Source organism: Passer domesticus, chromosome 3 (assembly GCF_036417665.1).
Source record: "Passer domesticus isolate bPasDom1 chromosome 3, bPasDom1.hap1, whole genome shotgun sequence".
NCBI classification, from domain to species: Eukaryota; Metazoa; Chordata; class Aves; order Passeriformes; family Passeridae; genus Passer; species Passer domesticus.
Window position 1 is genome coordinate 74,064,212 of NC_087476.1, and position 19,610 is coordinate 74,083,821.

Consider the following 19,610-nt stretch of genomic DNA (forward strand, 5'->3'; position numbering starts at 1 on the left):
GAAACTGTGTCTCAGTAGTCAGGTGCTACAGGGTAGAAAAAAAGTTCTGTAGTACTACAGTACAAAACATACAGTAGTACTACAGTACAAAAAATGTGCTGTATGTACTACAAAAGTAGTAGTACATACTACTACTTTTAGCAGTCAGTGAAAAGGAAGGGTCAGTTGATCTATTTATCTTCCCACAAGAAGACTGTTTGTCTCCCCAGGTTAAAAAGCGTGCTGAAAAGGAATTGCTTGCTCTAGATGCAGACTTTATTGTTTGGGCATTCTTTAAAACGTGTACATTACTAAGTTTTGCATGTAGTACTGATAATGTATTTTAAAAGGCTGCCTGGTTTTGAGTACAAAAATTCAAAGCCACTTTCCATCACTTATAAGTGATGGAAAAACATAGTCCCTGCGAGATCCTAATTCATCCCCTTTTGCCTGAAGCCTTTAATACTCATTGTCTGTATCTTTCAAAGAGCTCCTGAACTCAGTTTTGTTTCAGCTAAATATTAAGGTCATAAAGTGATTCATGTTGTGCTGTCCTCAAAGGGAGCAAACTGCTGAGAAGCTTTCTTCTTCCCATGGGAGAGGTGGGTGGAAGTGTGGCAGCTACCCTGCATGGTCCTGCCATTGCTGCCCTGCCTTTGTGCTTCCATGTGCTGCAGGAGCACCTCCTTCAGTGCTCTGTCCTTTGTTAAGCCTTTTTTCCTCTCCTTCAGGACGAGTTAGTGCTCCCAAAAACATCAGTCGCTTTTGTTTGGCTGGAAGAGAATGCCACCACCCCTGGGTTAGGAGAGCTGTCCCTATTTTTGAGCTTAAGGACTAGGGCAGCCTACAGAGTGTCATAGCAGCATGGTCCCAGGTTAGGAATTGGTGTCCACAGAATTTTGGGAGATCCCTTCTTCCTAAACACATTGTGGGAGGCTGCAGAGCAGAAGAGTTACAAGCACTAGAGCATGTTTCCTGTTCTAGGATTCACTTGTACTGCCTGATGTGGGGCAGGAAGACTTTATAGCACAAAGGTGGAGAGCCCAATCAGGCACGCCTAACTAAGAGGTGCATCTAATCCTGCAATGAAGACTAGCAAGAAAGCATTTTCCTTGCTGTTGTTAAAGCTCGGTGTCACCAAGGAGTGCTGCTTGTACAGTAAGAAGGAAAGGATGTTGGCTAGTATCTAAGACCAATGCTCAGCAATTTCCCCATCACATCTGCTTGGGTTCACAGCCCTGGAATTTTTGAATGCATCTCACATTGCTCCTCTTGAAGAATCCTAAAGGAAGGGTGGGGGCCAGGCCCACATCCCTGTCCTGTGAGAGAACTGTGGTCACACCTGACCAGGTATGGAGACCCTGCTATAGTTGCATCTCCCACTTCCGTGGGCTGAAGCTAGTTGTCTCTGCTGTCAGTGTTGCACATGCCCACAGCCAAGCTGCACCAGTGGAATTTTCTGGAATCCAGTGCTTCAAAGCACCCAAGTGACTGGGAGGTGTCTTGGTATTCCTTGTTCAATGGCTTTGAACAGGGGTTTCCTACGAAGTGGTGTGTAGTGTTTGAAGACAGGTGTGTATTTTACCCAAAAAGCAGTGTGTGGATACCTACCTCTCTGTGGCATCTTTGTCCTTGGATGTGTTGTGCTAGTTCTGGAATGATAGTGAGGTAGACACATTTGAAAAGTCAATGTGCTTCTGGGAGTTTGCTGCAGGATGTGACCTAGTTGTCCTAATTGCTGGTCACAGGTGGCACTTTTCACATCATCTTACAGCCATGACATAAAGCTATTTAGCTTCAGTCTTGTTTTCTGCCCTGACAAGCAACTTTGTTTCCGCTCCTTCCTGGTTGATGTATCTTCTCAGAGAAATTTTCATCATTGCAAGGGTTAGTCAAAGGACGTGGGTGGAGTTTTTTAAAATTGCTGAGACAGCTTATACATGCCATCATGACATCTTTTACTTGCTCAGGCTCTTTGTTACTCTCTTTTGCCAATAGTACTGGTGCCCTCCAGTATGCATCTGAGGGGACAAAATACCTGGAAGGTGAGGGGGGTTTTCATTTCTACGACTGCATTTCATCATGAGTACAAAGTAGCCCAAGTGTGGGTTGCTGCCAAAGGCAGATTTCTTTCCAGGCAGTTGTCTGTCTGTGTTGCTGCAGGACTGCCTTGATTAAAGCTGCTTAAGCTGTTTGTGAAACTGCAGCCTAAGGGTATAGTGTTCTTAGAAGCCTTAGAAGAGATCTCCGGATGATGTCTGGAAAATATTAAGAAGAGTCTTAATGTTTCTGGACAATTCTTGATAAGAGGCTGTAGGGCCACTGTGGTAAGGTTTCATCAGAAAGATGCTTGGTGCTCGTTCAGTATCAGCTCTAGAAAAGCAGATGTTTTCCTGCAGTAAACCTTAAAAAGCATGTTTCCAGGTGTTTGTGAGAGAAGCACAGAATTACCTGTGCTTTTTTTCTTGATAGATAAGAACTTTGTTCTGCTTTGCTACTCTGATTTGGTAAGATATGGCTCATTCATCTATTCCCATTTACCCTCTTGAGATGTGGTTGTAGCTTACCTAGAGGCTGAAATGAGAATTAGGACCAAATTTGCTGTGGTTTTATGAGCTAGTGTGTAAAATACAGTGGTTCATTACAAGAACCCACATGCTGTCTCGATGAGAGCTTCTCCCAGACAGGCTGGCAGTGGCATGGCCCCAAATTCAGTGGTGGCAGGACATCCTTGTGTCATTGGGTGTATGGTGGGGTGTGAGTGTTTCAGTGAGACATCCTGCTGATCCCTGAAGCAAATGGCTCCTTCCTTCTCATTCAACTCCTCTTCCTCCCATGGGGGGCTCTGCTGCTCTTTTCCGCCTTGCTGGAGCAAACCTCATCCATTCCTGCTTTGATCCAGCAAGTGCTGAGGTTCTGGCCCTGTGCTGGGAGGCAACTTGAGGGTCTGTGGAGAGAGGAGGGGAAGATTTAATTGAGTTTTTATGACCGTGTTTGAGCTGCTTAGTGAGAGAAGACTTGAAATTAATGACAAGCATATTTTCCAAAGATCCTCTGCATGTGTGTTTAGGTAAAATAAACAATGCTAAATAAGCTGTGCCACCACTCTGAGGATTTCAGGCAGTGATTTCCCAGCCTCCTGCCTGATACCAGAAGAATACAAATAAATAGTGCCTTTGACTGTTTTAATTGATAGAGTTGCTGGGCCTTTGACCGAGCAATTGCATCTCAAAATGCACTTCTTCAGGAGCTAAAACATGAAGTGATGTTAGTTAAAAAAAAGTAACCTAACAAAAACAAACAACATGTAGGATGTCCCAGAGGCTGATGATTGACTTCAGCTTTTATTATTTCATCTGCAGTGCATTTGCTGGAGCTTTTATGGTTTAATTGAGGTTAAGAGGTTGGAATCTGTGGTAAACAAAGGAATGGCATATGGGCAGTCTGAAATTGTGTATGTTTAAGTAAGAGCATTCCTTCTGGTCACTTGTTTGCATTGGGCAGTTATTCCTGACTCACAGCTTTTTTTAAAAAAAAGTAAAGGTGTAAACATGCATTGCTAGCAAGTTAATGATTCATTATGTTTTATCACATCCTAACATTCCTGTAAAGAAGAGAAGGTTGAGCTGGGCTTGTGTTTGACCTCCCCCTTCAGATTAAGGATGTTTTTTCTTTAACCCCTTACCTGTTGTGGGAGAGTCCAGAAGCTCATTTGTTTTGAATCATAAGAAGGAAAACACTTTCTCTTCTGCCTTTCTCACTGCCCAGTTCTGAGGGTCCACAGCTGTTCTCTTAAAAATTCAAATGGAAAAAGCAGGTGTGGGAAAAAACTCTCCAAAAACTTTTTATTATAGAGGCTATGGGGAAGTAGGAGTCAGTTTCTTCAGCTGTCCAAAGGAATCTGTGTGTATGTGTTTGTGTTTTATGGTAACTTTTTGGTCCTACTTTCAGTTCTCTTTTGAGCCCCATTAATGTCTTCACTGGTTGTGATGTTTCCTTGTGAGAGGGAACGTGTACTGGCCAGTGCAGCCGTTTGACAATTAAGATAAGTTCATACTTGAGGTCTTTATGCTGTTGATAAAGTTTATGGCATGAATTACATCAGCTGGCAATAATAGTGGTGACCTGTTGCCCTCAAGTAATTCTGTAGACATCTGTAATTTATATACAACCGTTAATAGTGTGTAGCCCAGACCCTAAGAGAGCATGTGAGTATAATTATTTCAATGAGAGAAGATAAATCAGAATTTTCCTCTTAATATTTCAGTTAATAGCAGCTTTCACATGTCCCATAAAGTCAAATATCTTTTTCTCACTTGCTTTAGTTTAGAGCAATATTTAAAAAACTCCTAGGTCTTGTTAAACAAAATACTTGTTTTGAAAAAATACTTTAATAACTCCCTTGTCTACATTTTTGTGTACTTCTGTCTTAGAAGGAATGCTCTACATAGCTTGAATTAAAAATTGCTTTGTTAAGAAGCATTGTATATGCTGGCTCAGGGAAAGCGGTGCATAGAACAGCTTCTGTATTTGCAAGAGGACACTCCTGGATCTATTTTGTATTTGCTTTAAAAATAATTTTTAAAAAATTGATGTGTGAGTACAGAGTTGAAAGAGATATAAATCCAAGTTCTATTTGCTGTACTCTACATTATTGTTTGCTTTTCCCATCTCCCACACAAGAATTTGGTTCTGCCACAATTTTCTCCTGAAACAGGACAAACATGATTTTAAACACAAAATGCTTTTTGGACTTAGTTATAGTGCACAGGCACGCAAGTACATGCATGTATGTGTATGTGTGTTAGCGTAACATGGCCTGCTTCCCTGCTGCTTGTGATCCCTCTTGTTTTATGCGTTGTGGAGGGTGAAGGAAAAGCCCATGGCTCCCTTCACAGCTGTCCCCTGAAGGTGGGCTGGGCTGGGCTGTGGGTGGTGAGGAGAGGGTGGCACTGCCAGAACTAGTGCGTTGGTCTGCCCTTGCTGGGGTCTGCATCTGTCCCCGGGTGTATGGGGACTTTGGGGATAGGCATCAGCCAGCAGCACCTCTGTTGCTGTGCTGCAGGTGAGTGCTCAGGTGCTGCTGGTGGAAGGGAGTCAACCCCTTTGTTTGGGGCAATTGGGGGCTGAGTTACATCAAAACTTGTGTAGGGATGGAGTGGACCCTGTGGTTGGTATCTTGCTGGTTTAGGTCTCTGCTGGCATTGATACCTAACCCACCCTCAAGGAGCCTCTCCCCTTCCTGATGGATTCATCACATGCCACAGGATACTTCCTGATAGGAATGCTGAGAGCACTGGAGAGAAGAGGGCTATACATAAAATGGTACAAGCTGCTGAAGAAACTGTCTAATCTAGCTGTAAAGTCAATATTATGTTTGCATCTGGCTGCAAAGAAAACTTTCATCTCTTATTTCTGTTAATATCTGAACTTCATCTGTAAGATGCTTGTGCAGCCTGTGCTCAGTGCTTGAGAGGAGGACAATTCTTACCTGACAAAAGGTGTTATACAGTGGCTCAGTCTTTTGTGTTCCACCTCCTCCTTTGAGTTGAGGTGTAGAGGATTTCAGGCAGTGATTTCCCAGGGAGTAGGGATGGAGTGAGGGGGAAGACAGATGAACTCCTCTGCGCTGAGGTGTGCCTGTTGACAGCCCATTGAAATCTCTGCTTTGGGAGTGAGCTAGGTGCCTGACTGAAGGATGGGGCACTCTCCCATGTCACGGGTTTTCTCAGGCAATGGCCCAAGGTTCCACCTGCCTTATCGCTTGTACGAGTTTGGAAACCTTGAGTCTGGTTTGTTATTCCTGGGAGACCTCATTGCTTTATGGCACTCTCATGGGACTTTCAAGCTGTTTAAAGGGTTGACGCTGCCTAGTTTGTGCCGTGATGCTGGTGGAAACATTGACTGGCCCTGGAAAATGGATGACTGTTGGGAATGGTTTTGTTTTTAAACATCTCATCACATGCATGCTGTGATCTGCTCCCAGTGCCAACAGAAGCATGGCACTGATGCTCTTACCTTTTCAACAGGTATATGGGATGAAGGGAGCCTGACGCCTGTCTGGAGAGGAGACCCCAGCCCCTGTGGAGCTGCCCACCATGAGCAGGACACTGCTGGCCGGCAGGATGCAGCTGGAGATCCGGAGCGTCTGTGTCTTCCTGCCCACCCGTGAGCAGCTCAGCCTGGCAGTCGGGGTGAGTGGCCGGGAGGTCGCTGCATCACAGCCATAGTTCAGTTTTGTTAGCTCCCATTGTTCTCCCAACAGCCTGGTGCTAGTCTGCTGACCGAAAGGCTATTAGCCAGCTTAGGGTAATTGATGCTTCATTTTCTAATTGGGCAGCTTCAGCTCATTCGCAGAGTTTATTAGAAGTCCTGGCTGTGTTTGTAGGGTGGGGGTCTCCTCTGCTCTTTTTCTGTTGTTATTTACTTTTTATTATCTCTGAATGATTTTGCTGCTTGTAATGATCCAACAATTTTTAAAAAATTGAACACAAAATACCTTGATTACTTAGCAAGTGTGCCCAACATATGACTCTTTACTCTTGTAAGAGTCCAGCTATCACTGGTTTTGATAGCCTGCAGATCCTTTTAAAGAGTCTAAGGCAAACAGCCATTGAGGGTGGGCTTTTCTCCCTCCTCTTGGGTACTCATACACACAAAAAATCGAGGTAAGTCACTTCCTTTCTTTGATTGCTGCCTCAAATGTGTCAAAGTGTGCATGAGTGACAGGAGGGCCAGCTCAGCTGGCAGCCCAAGGTGTCTGCACAGCATGGTGCCTCTTTGTGCAATGCCGGCTGCTCCTTGAACTTGTGAGAAACCGAGCTGACAAGAGGCACTTGGCGTTCAGAGGACCAGCAAGTTTCAAAGATAAGTGCTCTCCTGTGTGTGTGTGCATGCACTGGTAAGGGCTGGGGAGATATGGCTTTGTTTTGGGTAGTTTTTTTTCCCCTGCTTTGGGATGAGGAGGGGGAAAAGACAGTTGAGTTGAACTGTTGTTTTAAGTACTTGATTGAAACTGTGGCTTTTGAAACTATGTGTGCTCTGTGTCTGAATTTTCCTACCTGCTGTGTCTAAGTGTAGCGTCCTTAACTGAAACAGCCTCGAGGGCTGGATGGAATAAAGCTTTAACAGAAAAATCTGGGACGCTGTGCTTTTAGGTTACTGGTTCAAACCCAGCCCATCTACTGCCCCAGAAGGCTTCTGCAATCCACTGGCTTTTGTGCAAGGCAGAAAACGATGATTTAATTAAGTTCTTGGCAGCAGGTGTACGGACCTGGATAATGGTCTGTTGCAGCTGACCCTAAATCTCACCTTCTTATAGCTCTTATCAGGGAGACTAAAGATGGGAAATAGCAGAGCCAGCCAGCCATGGGGAAGGTGCAGGAGGGCAGTGCCAGCAGGGCTGACACTGTCACTGCTCCTTGCTGTGGGTGTGCCTGAATAAAGCACACAGTTGTTCCTTCACCACTGGGTCATGCTCCAGTACATCACAAAAACCTGCAATTTATCGTAAAATAAATTTGGAATGAGAAAGACTCTTAAGATCGAGTCCAGCCATAAGCATGACGCTGCCAAGTCCACCACTAAACCAGGTTCCTAAATGCTACATCTGCGTGTCTTTTTTAATACCTCTAAAATATTTAATAAGCGTAAGAAATAGACTTTTGCATTGAGTGCTGACAGGAATAGAGGAGAAGTTCTGTGTCCCTTCCTACTCCCCTGTCCTGTCCCAGCCTGCTGACCCTCCAAAAAGCTGCAGTGCCTTGTGCGTCACTACGTTGTCCTGCAGAGGAATCCTCCACTGCAACCCTCTGTATTCCTTTTAAAGATATTCACTCTTGTATATTTCTGATACCCCTTTCTTTCATGTCTGGGAAATTGGGAAAGTATGTACTTGGAGATGCCTGCATGTGAAAGGGAATAGCTGCCTGGGCCAAAACATGAGACCTCAACACACAGTTGTGTCCTAATTGCATAGAGAGTGAAACATGACCTGTTACAGCTGGGCAAGTCACCAGGAACAGCTTTTCATTTGGCTTCTGACTTTATGACAACACTCTTTCAAAACAGCAACAAAAATTAAGATTTCACAGCTGAAAAGATCTTTCTTTTTTAAAGAAACATCAAGGCAGTTTTCTAGTGATGTTGGTAGAACCCAAATGTAATTAGCACAACCACCGATGATACTTTGTGCATTTATTAGAATAATAATGCTACTACTAAAGGTTTCCAAAGCCTTTTAACCTCTTCAGTGTGGAATGCAAATACTAAACAAGCTTGCAGCTCATTGAGGTAGGTAGGAATGGTTATTTTTCCAGCAGAATAAATTATAGATCCTTCCCATGATAAGCACAGTGTTTATGTAGGTAAGTCCTCCCTTTCCCCTCCCATATAAATTCCACCCTTGCAGATAAGAGTTTGCCTATATGTGTTTTATGTGGTCACATACAGATTGAAGCTTGCTCTTTAAAATATATTTGTCTTACACCATTCACAGATGTTGAAGAGGGAAGAGCAGGAGCCATTTTAAATTCTCTTCCCCTGCAATCAAGTATCTCTTAATTAGCTTTGATGTCTACCTTTCTGAATGTAAGGTGAATCTGGGGGGATGGTGAGGAGTAAAACTGCCTTCTTCAGTTGTGAATGTGAGGAGAAGCAGAGCAGTGAGGGGAACTAGGGGATGCTACAGCTCACCAGCTGCTCTGAGAAGGGCAAGGCAAAGTGGGAGAAAGTTTTGGAGTGGAGGAAGTCTGGTGAGGTCCTGTGTGTTGGTGAATGGCAAGCATAGGTCTGAAGTCTTCAGCTGTTCTGTGAACAGGAGAGCCAATGTTTCAAAGCATACATACCAGGAAAAATAGATAGAGGCAACTAATGCATGTGAATATCTGTACACAGAATGACCTTGGAGTAGCAGGTACTGTCTGTAAACTTGCACTTAATTTCACTTTGGACTAAATTTCACGTGTAAAGAAGCCCTGAGCCTGACATGGGGCAAAGCTGAGTATCAGTAAAATGAATGAGTCATAGCACTTCTGAGATCAGTCTTGCACAGGAACCCTATGCATAGGGAGGAAAGTCCAAAGATGAAAATTGCAAAGGGAAGTACTGGTTGCTTTGAGCAGAGGGGAAAGTAGGAGGGAACAGCAAATGAAATTGGTATTGCATAGCCTTTAAGGCTGGGAGTAGAACTTGATACAGAGGGAAAGTGTCAAGAGGAGAATGGAGAAGGTGGTAGTAACACACCTGTTATGCAAGAACTCTGCCTAAATCACTGTTTAGAGCTGTGTGCCACAAAACTGTCACTTGAAGTGCTCAGTTCCCTGGAATTAAGTATCTTAAAACAGGTTTTTCTTCCCTTAGGTATAAAAGCTTGCCACTTAGAAAATTCATCCCATTGTGTTTGCACAATTTACAGAGAGTCCTGTGCTGCCAGTGACTCCTGTATGCCTATAACCATTCTGGCTAGAGGTATCTCACATCTTTCTTAGCAAATCCTTCCCAGGTAGGAGAACATAGTCAGAGCTTGCTTCTTTGGCAAAGGAGATTGCTCTGTGACCAACTTAACTTCCAAATTGTGTTCTGGGTGTCTGACCAAACACTGCATCTAGGTGTGAGACTGAAAGGGTGCAGTCTCACATGGAGACTCATAAGACCCAGATGTGGTTTTGAGACTTATCAGAACTGTGCACTACCTCCTCCTGGCTCAAGGCTTACACATGTTTGCATTGGTGTAGTACAGAGTTCCAGGCTACTGATGCCTTGTCAAGTAGAAGAAAATGAGTGCTTAAATGACCTCCTGTTTCCCATTGTCCATATCTAGTGACATGGTACAGCCTGGGGTAGGGAGGTGTGTGCAAGCCAGTTTCTGGGGTGTGTGGCATACCTACACTAAAAGAGCTTTAGAAATTAGGATGGTGATTGGTTTGTAGGAGAGTTAAACAGTCAACTTCTGCCCTGTCATCTTTGTTGCTCGGTCTGTAGCACTGCAGCGTATCCCTGCAGGCAGCTGCTCCTGGCACTGCTAATCTGCATGGTCCAGCAGTGGGGTAATGAAATTCCAAGGTCTTGGCCCATTTTGCGGCTGCAGCTGGCTGCACCATGGCTGCAGCTGAGGTTGTCTGTGTCAGTGCTGTTCTCTTCTCCCCATCTGCTCTTTCTCTAGACTCCTTTCCCCGTGTCTCTGTGGGCTGAGGGGTTTCTGTATTTGCCTGTGCTTTGTCTGTCAGTACTCCTGGGATAGTGCATAGGACAGGGGGAAATGAGGCTATGGATGGGGGGACATTTAGTGGGGGAAATCGTCCTATCAAAGTACACCATCAGGTCTGCACATGCAGTTAACCAGAACCATGCTCCTTCTGGGGCAGTCTGTGCATTACAGGAGGCAGGGATATCAGAAGGTCTTAGTGTGCAGAGAAACAGGCAGGGTCTTACAGGCTTTTGGCTGCAACTGCCAAAAATAAAAATGTTAATGGCTGTGTGACTAGAAGTCAGCAGGAGACAGAACAAGCTTTTCTGTGTGGGGCACAGAAAAAACACATCTCTAACCTATGAGCTACTCAGAGTCTTGTGTTTGTTGGGTACTTTTGTTCCTGTTTCTCCTGAATGAAAACTTCTGGGTGGTTTTTTTTTGTTTGTTTTGGTTTTTTGTTGGGGTTTTTTTTGTGTGTGTGTGTTTTTGTTTTTTGGGGTTTTTTTTCTTTAAAAAAAATTGCAAGGGAGCAGTATTTTCATTTATGCAAATATTAATGATTATTATTCTATGATAATAGCAATAATACTTACAACAAAGGATGTTCTCCGGTGTGGTTTTGTTTGAGTATTTTACTTTGGTATCCAAAAATGTATTGGTCTGCAACTCTTCTTTAGAACTCAAATTCTTTAGAAGAGTTACTCCATCCAGGTGCATGAGCCATCTGTAATGTTGGATTGTTTGTGTCTTTCAGGTCAAAGCCACTGGACAGGAGCTCTTTCAGCAAGTTTGTGATTTAGTGAAGATTAAAGAGCCTCACTTCTTTGGCCTTAGCATTGTTAAAAGTAAGCAAACTCAATGCATGGGCAAGTGACTTGGCAAACATCCACAGACCCACTTGTGTATTTACAGTGTGTGCATATATACACAGAGCTTGTGCCTGCAGGGGGAATTTGATTGTAATAAGGTCACAAAGTATGTAGATTATGCAGAGCCTTCCCAGAGCTCTTTTGATCTTTGGTATGTGGGCAGACAAATTGAGTAAAGGGGGGGGGGGCGTTTGTTCTCCACCTTTGTTCTTGGATTCCACCTCTTTGTGGGGCTTGCTTTCTCTCCTGTAGTGGGAGTTGCTAGTCAATGTTTTTGTTACTCTATTCAAAACTATAGATATTGAACAGGAGGTGGATTTTAAAAGGATTTTGGGGCTGAAAGTGTTACTTATCTTCTGAAGTCACATGTGAAGAATGTGGCACTGGAGAGGAAAGTCAAATGATAAGGGACTGAATACATGCGTGGGATACATTGGGTTTTGAAATATCACATGGGAAATACAAAGCTTCTAGTTCATGAGTTAAAGTCCAGTTTGCTTGGTCCTATGGCTTAGTATTGGCCAGGAAATGGTGTTAAGATGATGTCTTAGAGAAGCAAATTGATATGAGAGATCACATTTCTGGTATTGTGTAAGTGTTTATGTTCCCTCCCACACCCCGACTCTTAGTAATTAGAAATGGATCTGTTGTTTGGTTATCTTGCCTCGTCATAGTTCCAAAAGCACTGAAAGACTTGCCTCTCCTCCAAAAACTTTTCTCAGGTGTTTTATTTACTACTGCAATTCTAGATATTTCACTGAAATTATAGCAGTCTTTTATAAGTCCTTCTAAATAAGGTTTCTTTTGCCTCTTTATAAATATGTGGGATAAAATAAGGTGTTTTTTCTAAGTTTGTCTCATTTCCTTTATGCTCCCATTCTGTAAGAACTGCTTTTTTTGAGTGCAGCGTTCAAACTGAGAGGAACATAAGCTTTTTGTCTCCATAAGGTTTGTAGAGTCTCCAAAGGATTCCTTAGACCTAATATACCTGTGGTTTAAACCAGCATAGTTTTTTTCATGTGAGGTGGCCTGAATGCTCTTAACTTTTTTCACAAATCATCTGTGTTTCTGAGTCCTCCCCTTTGTGACATTTTTTTAACACCAGGTTTTGCCTATTCCACTTGCAGGATATCTTGCCTGAAATTGGAACTCTTGTGCTCTCCTATAAGACAGGGCAATTTCATCCTATTTTCTTTGAATTCTTCTGTTTTCCCATGTTTCTTTCACTTTTTCTCCCCTTCACATGTTTTTTATTTCATATTTTCCATACCCTGCTTTTGCCTTCCCTCACACCTTTTCTGTGAAGCAGTTTCCTTCACCCTATTAAGCACAGGGCTTCTGGTCCCAAAGTAACCTGTAATGGCAGATACCTTTCAGCCTGTTGGAAATGCATTGTAACCACCACATCCCAAAGAACATAATAGAGCTGTTCTGACTAAACTTTAGAGTACATTGCCCACAGCTTTAAGTGGAAACAGTGTTCTTGCTTCATGAAAGTATTCTTCCTTTCTTTAGCCACTAATTCTTCCAAAAAGCTCTTAAAAAGTCAAGGAAAAGAGTTACAAGAGTCCAGTAGCCTGAATTAACATCTCTTTTTTGTTTGTTTTGGGGGCTGGTTATTTGCTTTCCTGAAAGGAGGTACTTTTTCTGTTCCACAACTTGGTTTCTCTCCACCTTGTTTTGGTCAACAGATTGGTGATCATCTCCCTTGCTATCTGTGGTAGCTGAGGTCTTGCCTCTATAGCAAATGTAGTGCTGAGTCTGGCATTTGGGAGTAGCCTTTAAGGTATTGCTGCTTCTCAGGGATTTTTGACTTCACAACAAGATATCCTCTCAAAAAAGGGAAGCGCTCAGGTCAGGTAGTGGGGGGACCTGGGTAAGTGTTGCATTCCTTGGGTTGCCTTGTGATTGTTTAAGTCGACTGTCTTGGCTGAGTGGCAAGTCAGTGTACATCCCACAGAGGCTGAGAAGGGGGGAGGCCTTGGCTTGGTCCCTTAGGAAAGGCTGAGCTAGGTATCCAAAAAATGGAGAGGAGCCATCTACATTTTTGAACAAGGTAATCCTCTCCTTCATCCCGCATTCACCTCTGTGCTGCAGCTTCAAGAAGACACTTTTTAAAAAACAGCCACCCTTTTTTAGTAATGACATCTTTCCCAATTTCTTAATGTGTATTTATTTTTGGTGGTCTGATACTGCCACATGCAAAACAAGGTATTCTAATCCACCTGCATCCATTACTTTGCTGCTAATTTGTCAACAAAACCATGACTGTCAGCAGTAGCAAGAGAATGAAAATTAAAGGATTTCTTCAGAACTGTAGCCAATCACACTGCATGGATTATCTGGATTAGGAGCCCATTTGACCTGCAGACGTTGTACAGATACACTAAGGCTCAGTTGGTCTCATGGTAAGTATGTGTGTGGGGGAAGAGGTTGGGGTCCTTAATCATAAACAGAAGTTTAACCCCTAAGTGTGGCAAAAAGGGAAACAGGAACATAAAGCACCATGCAAGTTGCAAACCCATGAATGCTGGAAGATCTAAGCTGCAGGTCTTGGAGTGAGTTTCCCAGCATTTGATGCCTAAATATGTTGCCTTCTCTTCTGGCTGTTGCTGAGGGCAAGCTTCAGGATTAAGAGTAACAGTTACAGTGTCAGGATAGAATTTTTCATCCCTTCTGCTCTTGAGCTGTTTTTTTTGTTCTCAAGAGGAAAACCGCTTCAGCCCTATATATCTGAGGAGAAAAAAAAAATTGTATCTATAAGAATTTGATCACTTTGAAAATCATGTTCAGGCATGTGCGTTAATGGGAAGTCCTACAAACCTCGGGACATGTTGCTCTTCTAGCTTTGTCATGGATCATCAGGCAGGCTCTACCTTGTGTGCTCCTGCTGCTGAAGTGCTTGGTTTTTATTTTTTTTTTTTTAAACTTGTAGTTTGCTCAGTGAAAGATCCAGTGACCCTGCCAGGTTCTATCTGGATCCATAGGCTTCAGCAGCAGGGTCATATATGGAAAATCCTCCTGTGCGGTCAACGTTATCTAGTGCCTTGCAGAAGGTTTCCCTCTTGTTATCAGAAAGTGTGTGCAGTGACACATTCAGTCTTCTAAAACAAAACTGAATGTCAGCAGACAAAGAACAGGCAGGCTTCCTTTGTTGTTATAACCCAGATCCCTTCGATCCTGAGTTTTGGGCCATGCCTTTCTAGGAGCAAACCTTGCTTGACCTAAGCAGATGGAAGCCTTCAATTGGGAAGGAGCAAGACTGCAGCTCCTATACCCTGCCACTGTTTCTGTGTCCTCTTATGAATTTGTCAGGCTGGCTTTCTTACGAAAACAAATCCCTTTGCTTTAGCTCTCCTGCCTCAACGATAATACTCTGGTTTTTAAAGCTATGGCTGTTCACCTTGCCAGGCCCATGCTTCCCAGCACATGCTTACCAAGGAGCTCAGTGATTAACTCTGCCAAAATCACTCTGCTTCCAGTTAACTCTTCTGCATCTGTATATCTTCCAGTACTGAAGTTCATGGACAGGATATGCTAACAGGTTATCTTTATATTATATTAATATCTCTTATAACAAGGGGTCTCTTAGGAGACAAATAACAAAAGTTCTCTGAAATACCTTATAATGATTTGTACACACCAGTCCTTCCTCACTATCCGTGCTTCTTGCCTGTCCTCTCTTAAATCTGCTTGCATAGTTGAATCTTCTTTAGGAATTTCTCCTGTATTCTAACCTAAGGTACAGCTCTATTACACTTACTTTGGTACCTCAGATGAATTATATGCAATATAAGAAAAACACATGCAGAAATGTACCACCTGGAGGGTGGGTTCAGATGTCCAGAGAGTATAAAGTACTTCTTGAAAGGACTTACATGGTCTCTTCCTATGAAGGGAATTTTTTGCCTGTACTTGCTGTCAGTTGTTTCTCCTTTGGTACAACATCCAGAGAAGTGCTCTCCTGCCTGAGAATTGCAAAGGGTTTGTTTTCCCCTGGATGAGCAGTGCTGGAAATGGTTCTGCAGCTCTTCTTGTGCAGGAGAATACCCCATGACACTGCTGAAGTATGAAGATCTTTGCCTGGGCATGCCTTGTTGCTAAATGTAAGATGCCAACATCAAATTCTGGCAGTACCTCTCCATTACCAGGAATAACTGAACCTTTAGCTCAGTATTCAGACCTCAACAGTTCCTAACACCACAAGATCTAAGGGTTCTTAATATTGTCTCCTTTCATGCTACCCTCCATATGCCTTTTGTCCATCCCAGGTAAAGTGACCTCAGCCAGGATCTCCCTTGCATTACTCCCAGTCTGTGTTGTGATTCTTCCCTTCACTTGGGAAACATGTACTTTCCAGCTAAAGCTAAAAATGCAAAGTTATCCTGAACCAAGTTCTTTTAGACCCTTTAGTAAACTGATCAACCACATATCAGAAAGTGAACATTTCTTTCTGTTGGCTTGAAAGGTAACACCAGGAGCATTGAGAAGTTATGCAGGGGTGGTGGGAGCAAGTGCTATGTGGGTAGTGATTTTCCTAAATCACTAATGCTTGGAAGCTCAGGGAGATCCACATGCAAGAGGGGGTGTGTAGCCAGCTCTTCTTCAATAATCAAACAAAAAAAATCCATGCTGGTGTTCAGGTTATGTGAGGGCTACAGCATGTGTTGTGAGGTATATTGTGAGGTTTTGTTGTTTTGTGGTTTTTTTAAGCTTCAGCTCTCCCCTAACCCTAGCATCCCTCTATCCTGCTCTCTTTCCTGTTGTACCTCAGGGGACGTAGTGGTATTGCCATGAAGCTTATTGAAGCATCTGGGAAAAGTTAAGTGCAGTAGCCATGGATAATTTTTTCCCTTCTCATTTAGGCAGAAAATGCTCGCTATGTGGAAATTTGGCTTCACACTAATTCATATTTTATTTGAATCCTATTCTTCTGGACATCTAGTTGCATTGCTAAAATATACATGACTTAGCCAGATTTGTTAAAGGGATCTTCCTGGCTGCCTGTGGGGCTAAGCGCTGACTCTTGGTAGGACACCTTTGTGGAATTTGTTGGTGCTCTTAGCCCACAATGGGCACAGGAGGAGAACAGGTTTTTGGCATCACCATTACTTAGCTTTTATGCAGAGAACTTACTTTTCATAAAAAAATGAGATGAGGATGAACTGGTTAATGCAAAATAATGGCCTTTAGGTTAACAATTACTCAGAACTGATTTGACCCTATATTACAGCCATAATTTTCCATTCACATTTTTCCTGCAGTGTAAATAATGCCTATTGTAAGTCTGTAACTGACTGGAACTGTGCCACTTTTTTCTAACTGAGGACCTGGCACATTATTTTTTTGCAACAATGCGTGTCTTATGTTTTTTTAAATACATAAAATGTGCTAAGCTAATTTTGCAGAGTAGAAGTGTTTTACATTTCTGCTAACTGCTTATTTTGAAATGTGATTTTTACAGCATAAATTTTCAATCTCATTTGAGAATTCTTAAAGGTGAAATTGGGAGAAGTGTGTGAATTTCTTTACTGCAAAGGAGCTGGCTGTCTAGACGCATTTCTTGGGATTGCAGTGCAGTGCACTGGTGAGTTGTGCCAGGTCTGGTATCTGCACATACATACATAGGGGAACCTTTCAAGAGAAGTTGATGTATTTGTAAGATCACCTACAGTGCTGAGATAAGATTCATGAACGCGGTGCCAGTAGCTGCAGGTGGATGAGAGTGTATTTTTATGTGTGCTTCTCAGTCAGCTTCTTGGTACCTTTCACTTGTCCTTCAGATGAGACCAGTGAAGCAATGGCAGTTTGTACCTGCTGAGCATCCAGCCCTGTTTGGATCCACAGATCAAATTTATTCTTCCCTGGAAAGGAGGCCATCTGTGCATTTCTATATTGTCCTTTACAGCACTGCTCAGAGGTGCTGCAGTTTGGTGCCCTCGTATCTGTTAGAGATGCTTATTTTCAAAGCAGACAGTTTTAGCATCTGACAAAAGATCTCTTAGGGCTTCATCACTAATCCAGTGTAAGGGAAAAAAAAAAAAAAAAACAAACCAAAAACTAAAGCCATCCACAAAGCAGTAGGTCTGTGGAGGGAAATACCTCTTTGTTTTTGTAGACAGAGGCTTACATTGCAGATTGACATTCCAGCCATTCATTAAGGCAGGAATTCAGTGCTGCATTCTTGCACAGGAGGGAAGATGCTGAACCGGGCTGGGGAAGTGTAGGACCCCCAAGAAGAGATTATACATTGGGGTGTGCTCCTGTAGCCTGGCTTATTCTTGTGGTTTATGTATATCTCCCAGTAGGCCTGATAATAACCTGGAATCCTCAGGTGTGACATCTGTGCCCTCACAAAATCATCTCTAACCTAATTAACATGACAGATAAAGAGGGGCTTGGGGTGTGGGTAACAAATGGCTTTACTGTAGTGTAACTGTTCTGTCACACTTTTCCCTTTCAGGAGGTACTATTCAGGAGATGGTTTGGGGGATGTCACTGTGTTTGCTACTGCAATTTTTCCCTCCTGATTGAGGAATAGAATTAATATGTTTCTCTAAATGCCTCTGGGCATAGGATCATTGTTGAAGTAGAAAGGAAAACTGACACTTCAACTTGTTATAACCTCTTAACAAGGTGTCAGCTGAAGACCACAGTGCTGGCAGAGCTGATACAGGCTTTACCCATCACTGGGTACAGTGATGGGCTGTGCCATCAGGACCAGCCCTATGCCATGTGGGGAGTCCATAGTGGAGGGTTTGCCCTGCTGCAGGACTGCCAAAGCCCAGGCAGGGACTGGGTGGTGTGCTCATGTTATCCCGCTCCTGTCACTTGCTGTGCAATTGATTCCCTAAATGAGCTTTTACTTACTTTTTAAAAAAAATCTTTATGGAGTGATGCTTACCAGCTTGGCAGCTGATGTGGGACAGAGACAAGCCTAACATGAACAAACCCTTCTCTCACTCACTAGGACTTCTATCAGCCTCTTCCAGGCAGTGTTATCTCATCTTAATGAACCTAGAGAAGGAAGGGCTGGGGCCAGTGTAGCTCCCAGCCACCCTAGACAGAAGCGAAGAGGCAGGTACAAGATGCAATCTCTGTGATTGTAAAAACTCTTCCTTTCCTTGTCAAAACAGCAAAAATAATTTCAATATCATCCTGTGTGCTACAGCACATAAATTGCCCACCACAGACCCTTGCAGAAATTCTAGACAGCCACTTCGGTGGTGCAGTTAAATACTGTTTTGTGTCTGTATGTGATATGTCAAGTAATGTGATAAACAGAAGTATAGGTATATTAAAAGTACAGCTGGAAGCAGTACAATGAAGGAAAGAGCATGGAGACAGAAACAGGACTTTTTTGGGTATTGTCCTTTTTGTATCCAGTGTTACTGCTATTTTACAAGAGGTTTCCTAGTAGGGTGATGTGTGGACCAGTTGTGGATAGCACCAGATGTGGTTTCTTTAACTTCAGATGGGAGCTGAAGGAGGTGGTGATAGGAGGTTGTTTTGCTTGCTTGTTTTTTGAAAGCTAGCAAGAAAGAAAGAATTTGTTGTATCTGCCCCTGTAAGGATCTGGAATGCTTTGGAAGGGCTGTGAGGTAGCTCAGAGCCCCCTTCAACACCTACTATAACACTGGCCATGCCAGGCCTGCATCTGCCATAATACAGACATGAGTGCAGGCTCTTATTTGGAAGTCTGGGCTGGTCTTAAGGGGCAGGAGTTTGTTTTGTGAAGGGATCTTTTTTTTTTTTTTCCCCTTCCTTTTTTATCCTGCTCATTTCATGTTTAAGGAGCATGCTCTTCATCTTGGCACTTGTGTCACCTGTCAAAACACTGTTCTAAGCAAGATCAAAGTGTAGAGGGACTGGTCAGGTGAATGTGCTCAGCTGGCATTGCTACTGCAGCCTGAAACACCTGTCAGGTCTTGTCTTTTATTTTTTTCTTAAGAGACTTGAAGACTCAGGAAAAAAATCTTTCACTGGATGTGTTGTTTGTATTTGATAATTGGTAAGCAGTGTTATGAAACATCAGCTTTGAAAGCAGCACAAACGTCTTTCAAGATGATGTGCCATTCAGGCTGTGTCTTGTTCGCTCTCACTAGGTTGGAGAGCAAGTCCTGGTCCTTTAGTGTTTTGAGGCAGGCCAGGTTTCCCTTCCTCTAATTCATCTTTTCTCCATATGAAAGAAGTCAGGTGTGAGCAGGATGCACCAGACCTTCTGAGAAAGGCATTTGTGTTTGGTCCTCTTGTTTCTCACCCTTTCAGAGGATCCCCTTCACATGCAGAGGATGAAACCTGTCAAGTACCCAGTTCTATTTACTTACTTTTGCCATGCTGGACCATGGTGCTACATGATAGCAGAATACAAGCTTGGGTAGGACTTGCTCATTTAATAATAATGAAAAAACAGAATCTGGTAAGCTGACAGTACAATTAGCTGGGTAATATGATGCTTCTCTTTTTTGTAAATGGCTTCTTGATTATAAAGCAGGAATTCTGCATTTCTGGTTAAGATGTTTGGGAACCTTTAGCTCAGTTCTCTTGAAGGGGTGAATGACCTTCCTTCCATG

At 43.0% G+C, this 19,610-nt stretch overlaps 1 protein-coding gene across 6 annotated transcripts in view; it reads left to right on the plus strand.

Moving 5' to 3' along the window:
- The window catches only part of FRMD1 (FERM domain containing 1), a 69,373-nt gene that overhangs the window by 33,789 nt on the left and 15,974 nt on the right, over positions 1-19,610 (plus strand). For all 6 annotated transcript variants that reach the window (XM_064413972.1, XM_064413967.1, XM_064413971.1 and 3 more), the window contains 2 exons: positions 6,009-6,173; positions 10,923-11,013. In XM_064413972.1, the coding sequence (XP_064270042.1) occupies positions 6,078-6,173; positions 10,923-11,013 (187 nt within the window). In that variant the 5' untranslated portion in view covers positions 6,009-6,077. The remainder of the gene's footprint in view (positions 1-6,008; positions 6,174-10,922; positions 11,014-19,610) is intronic.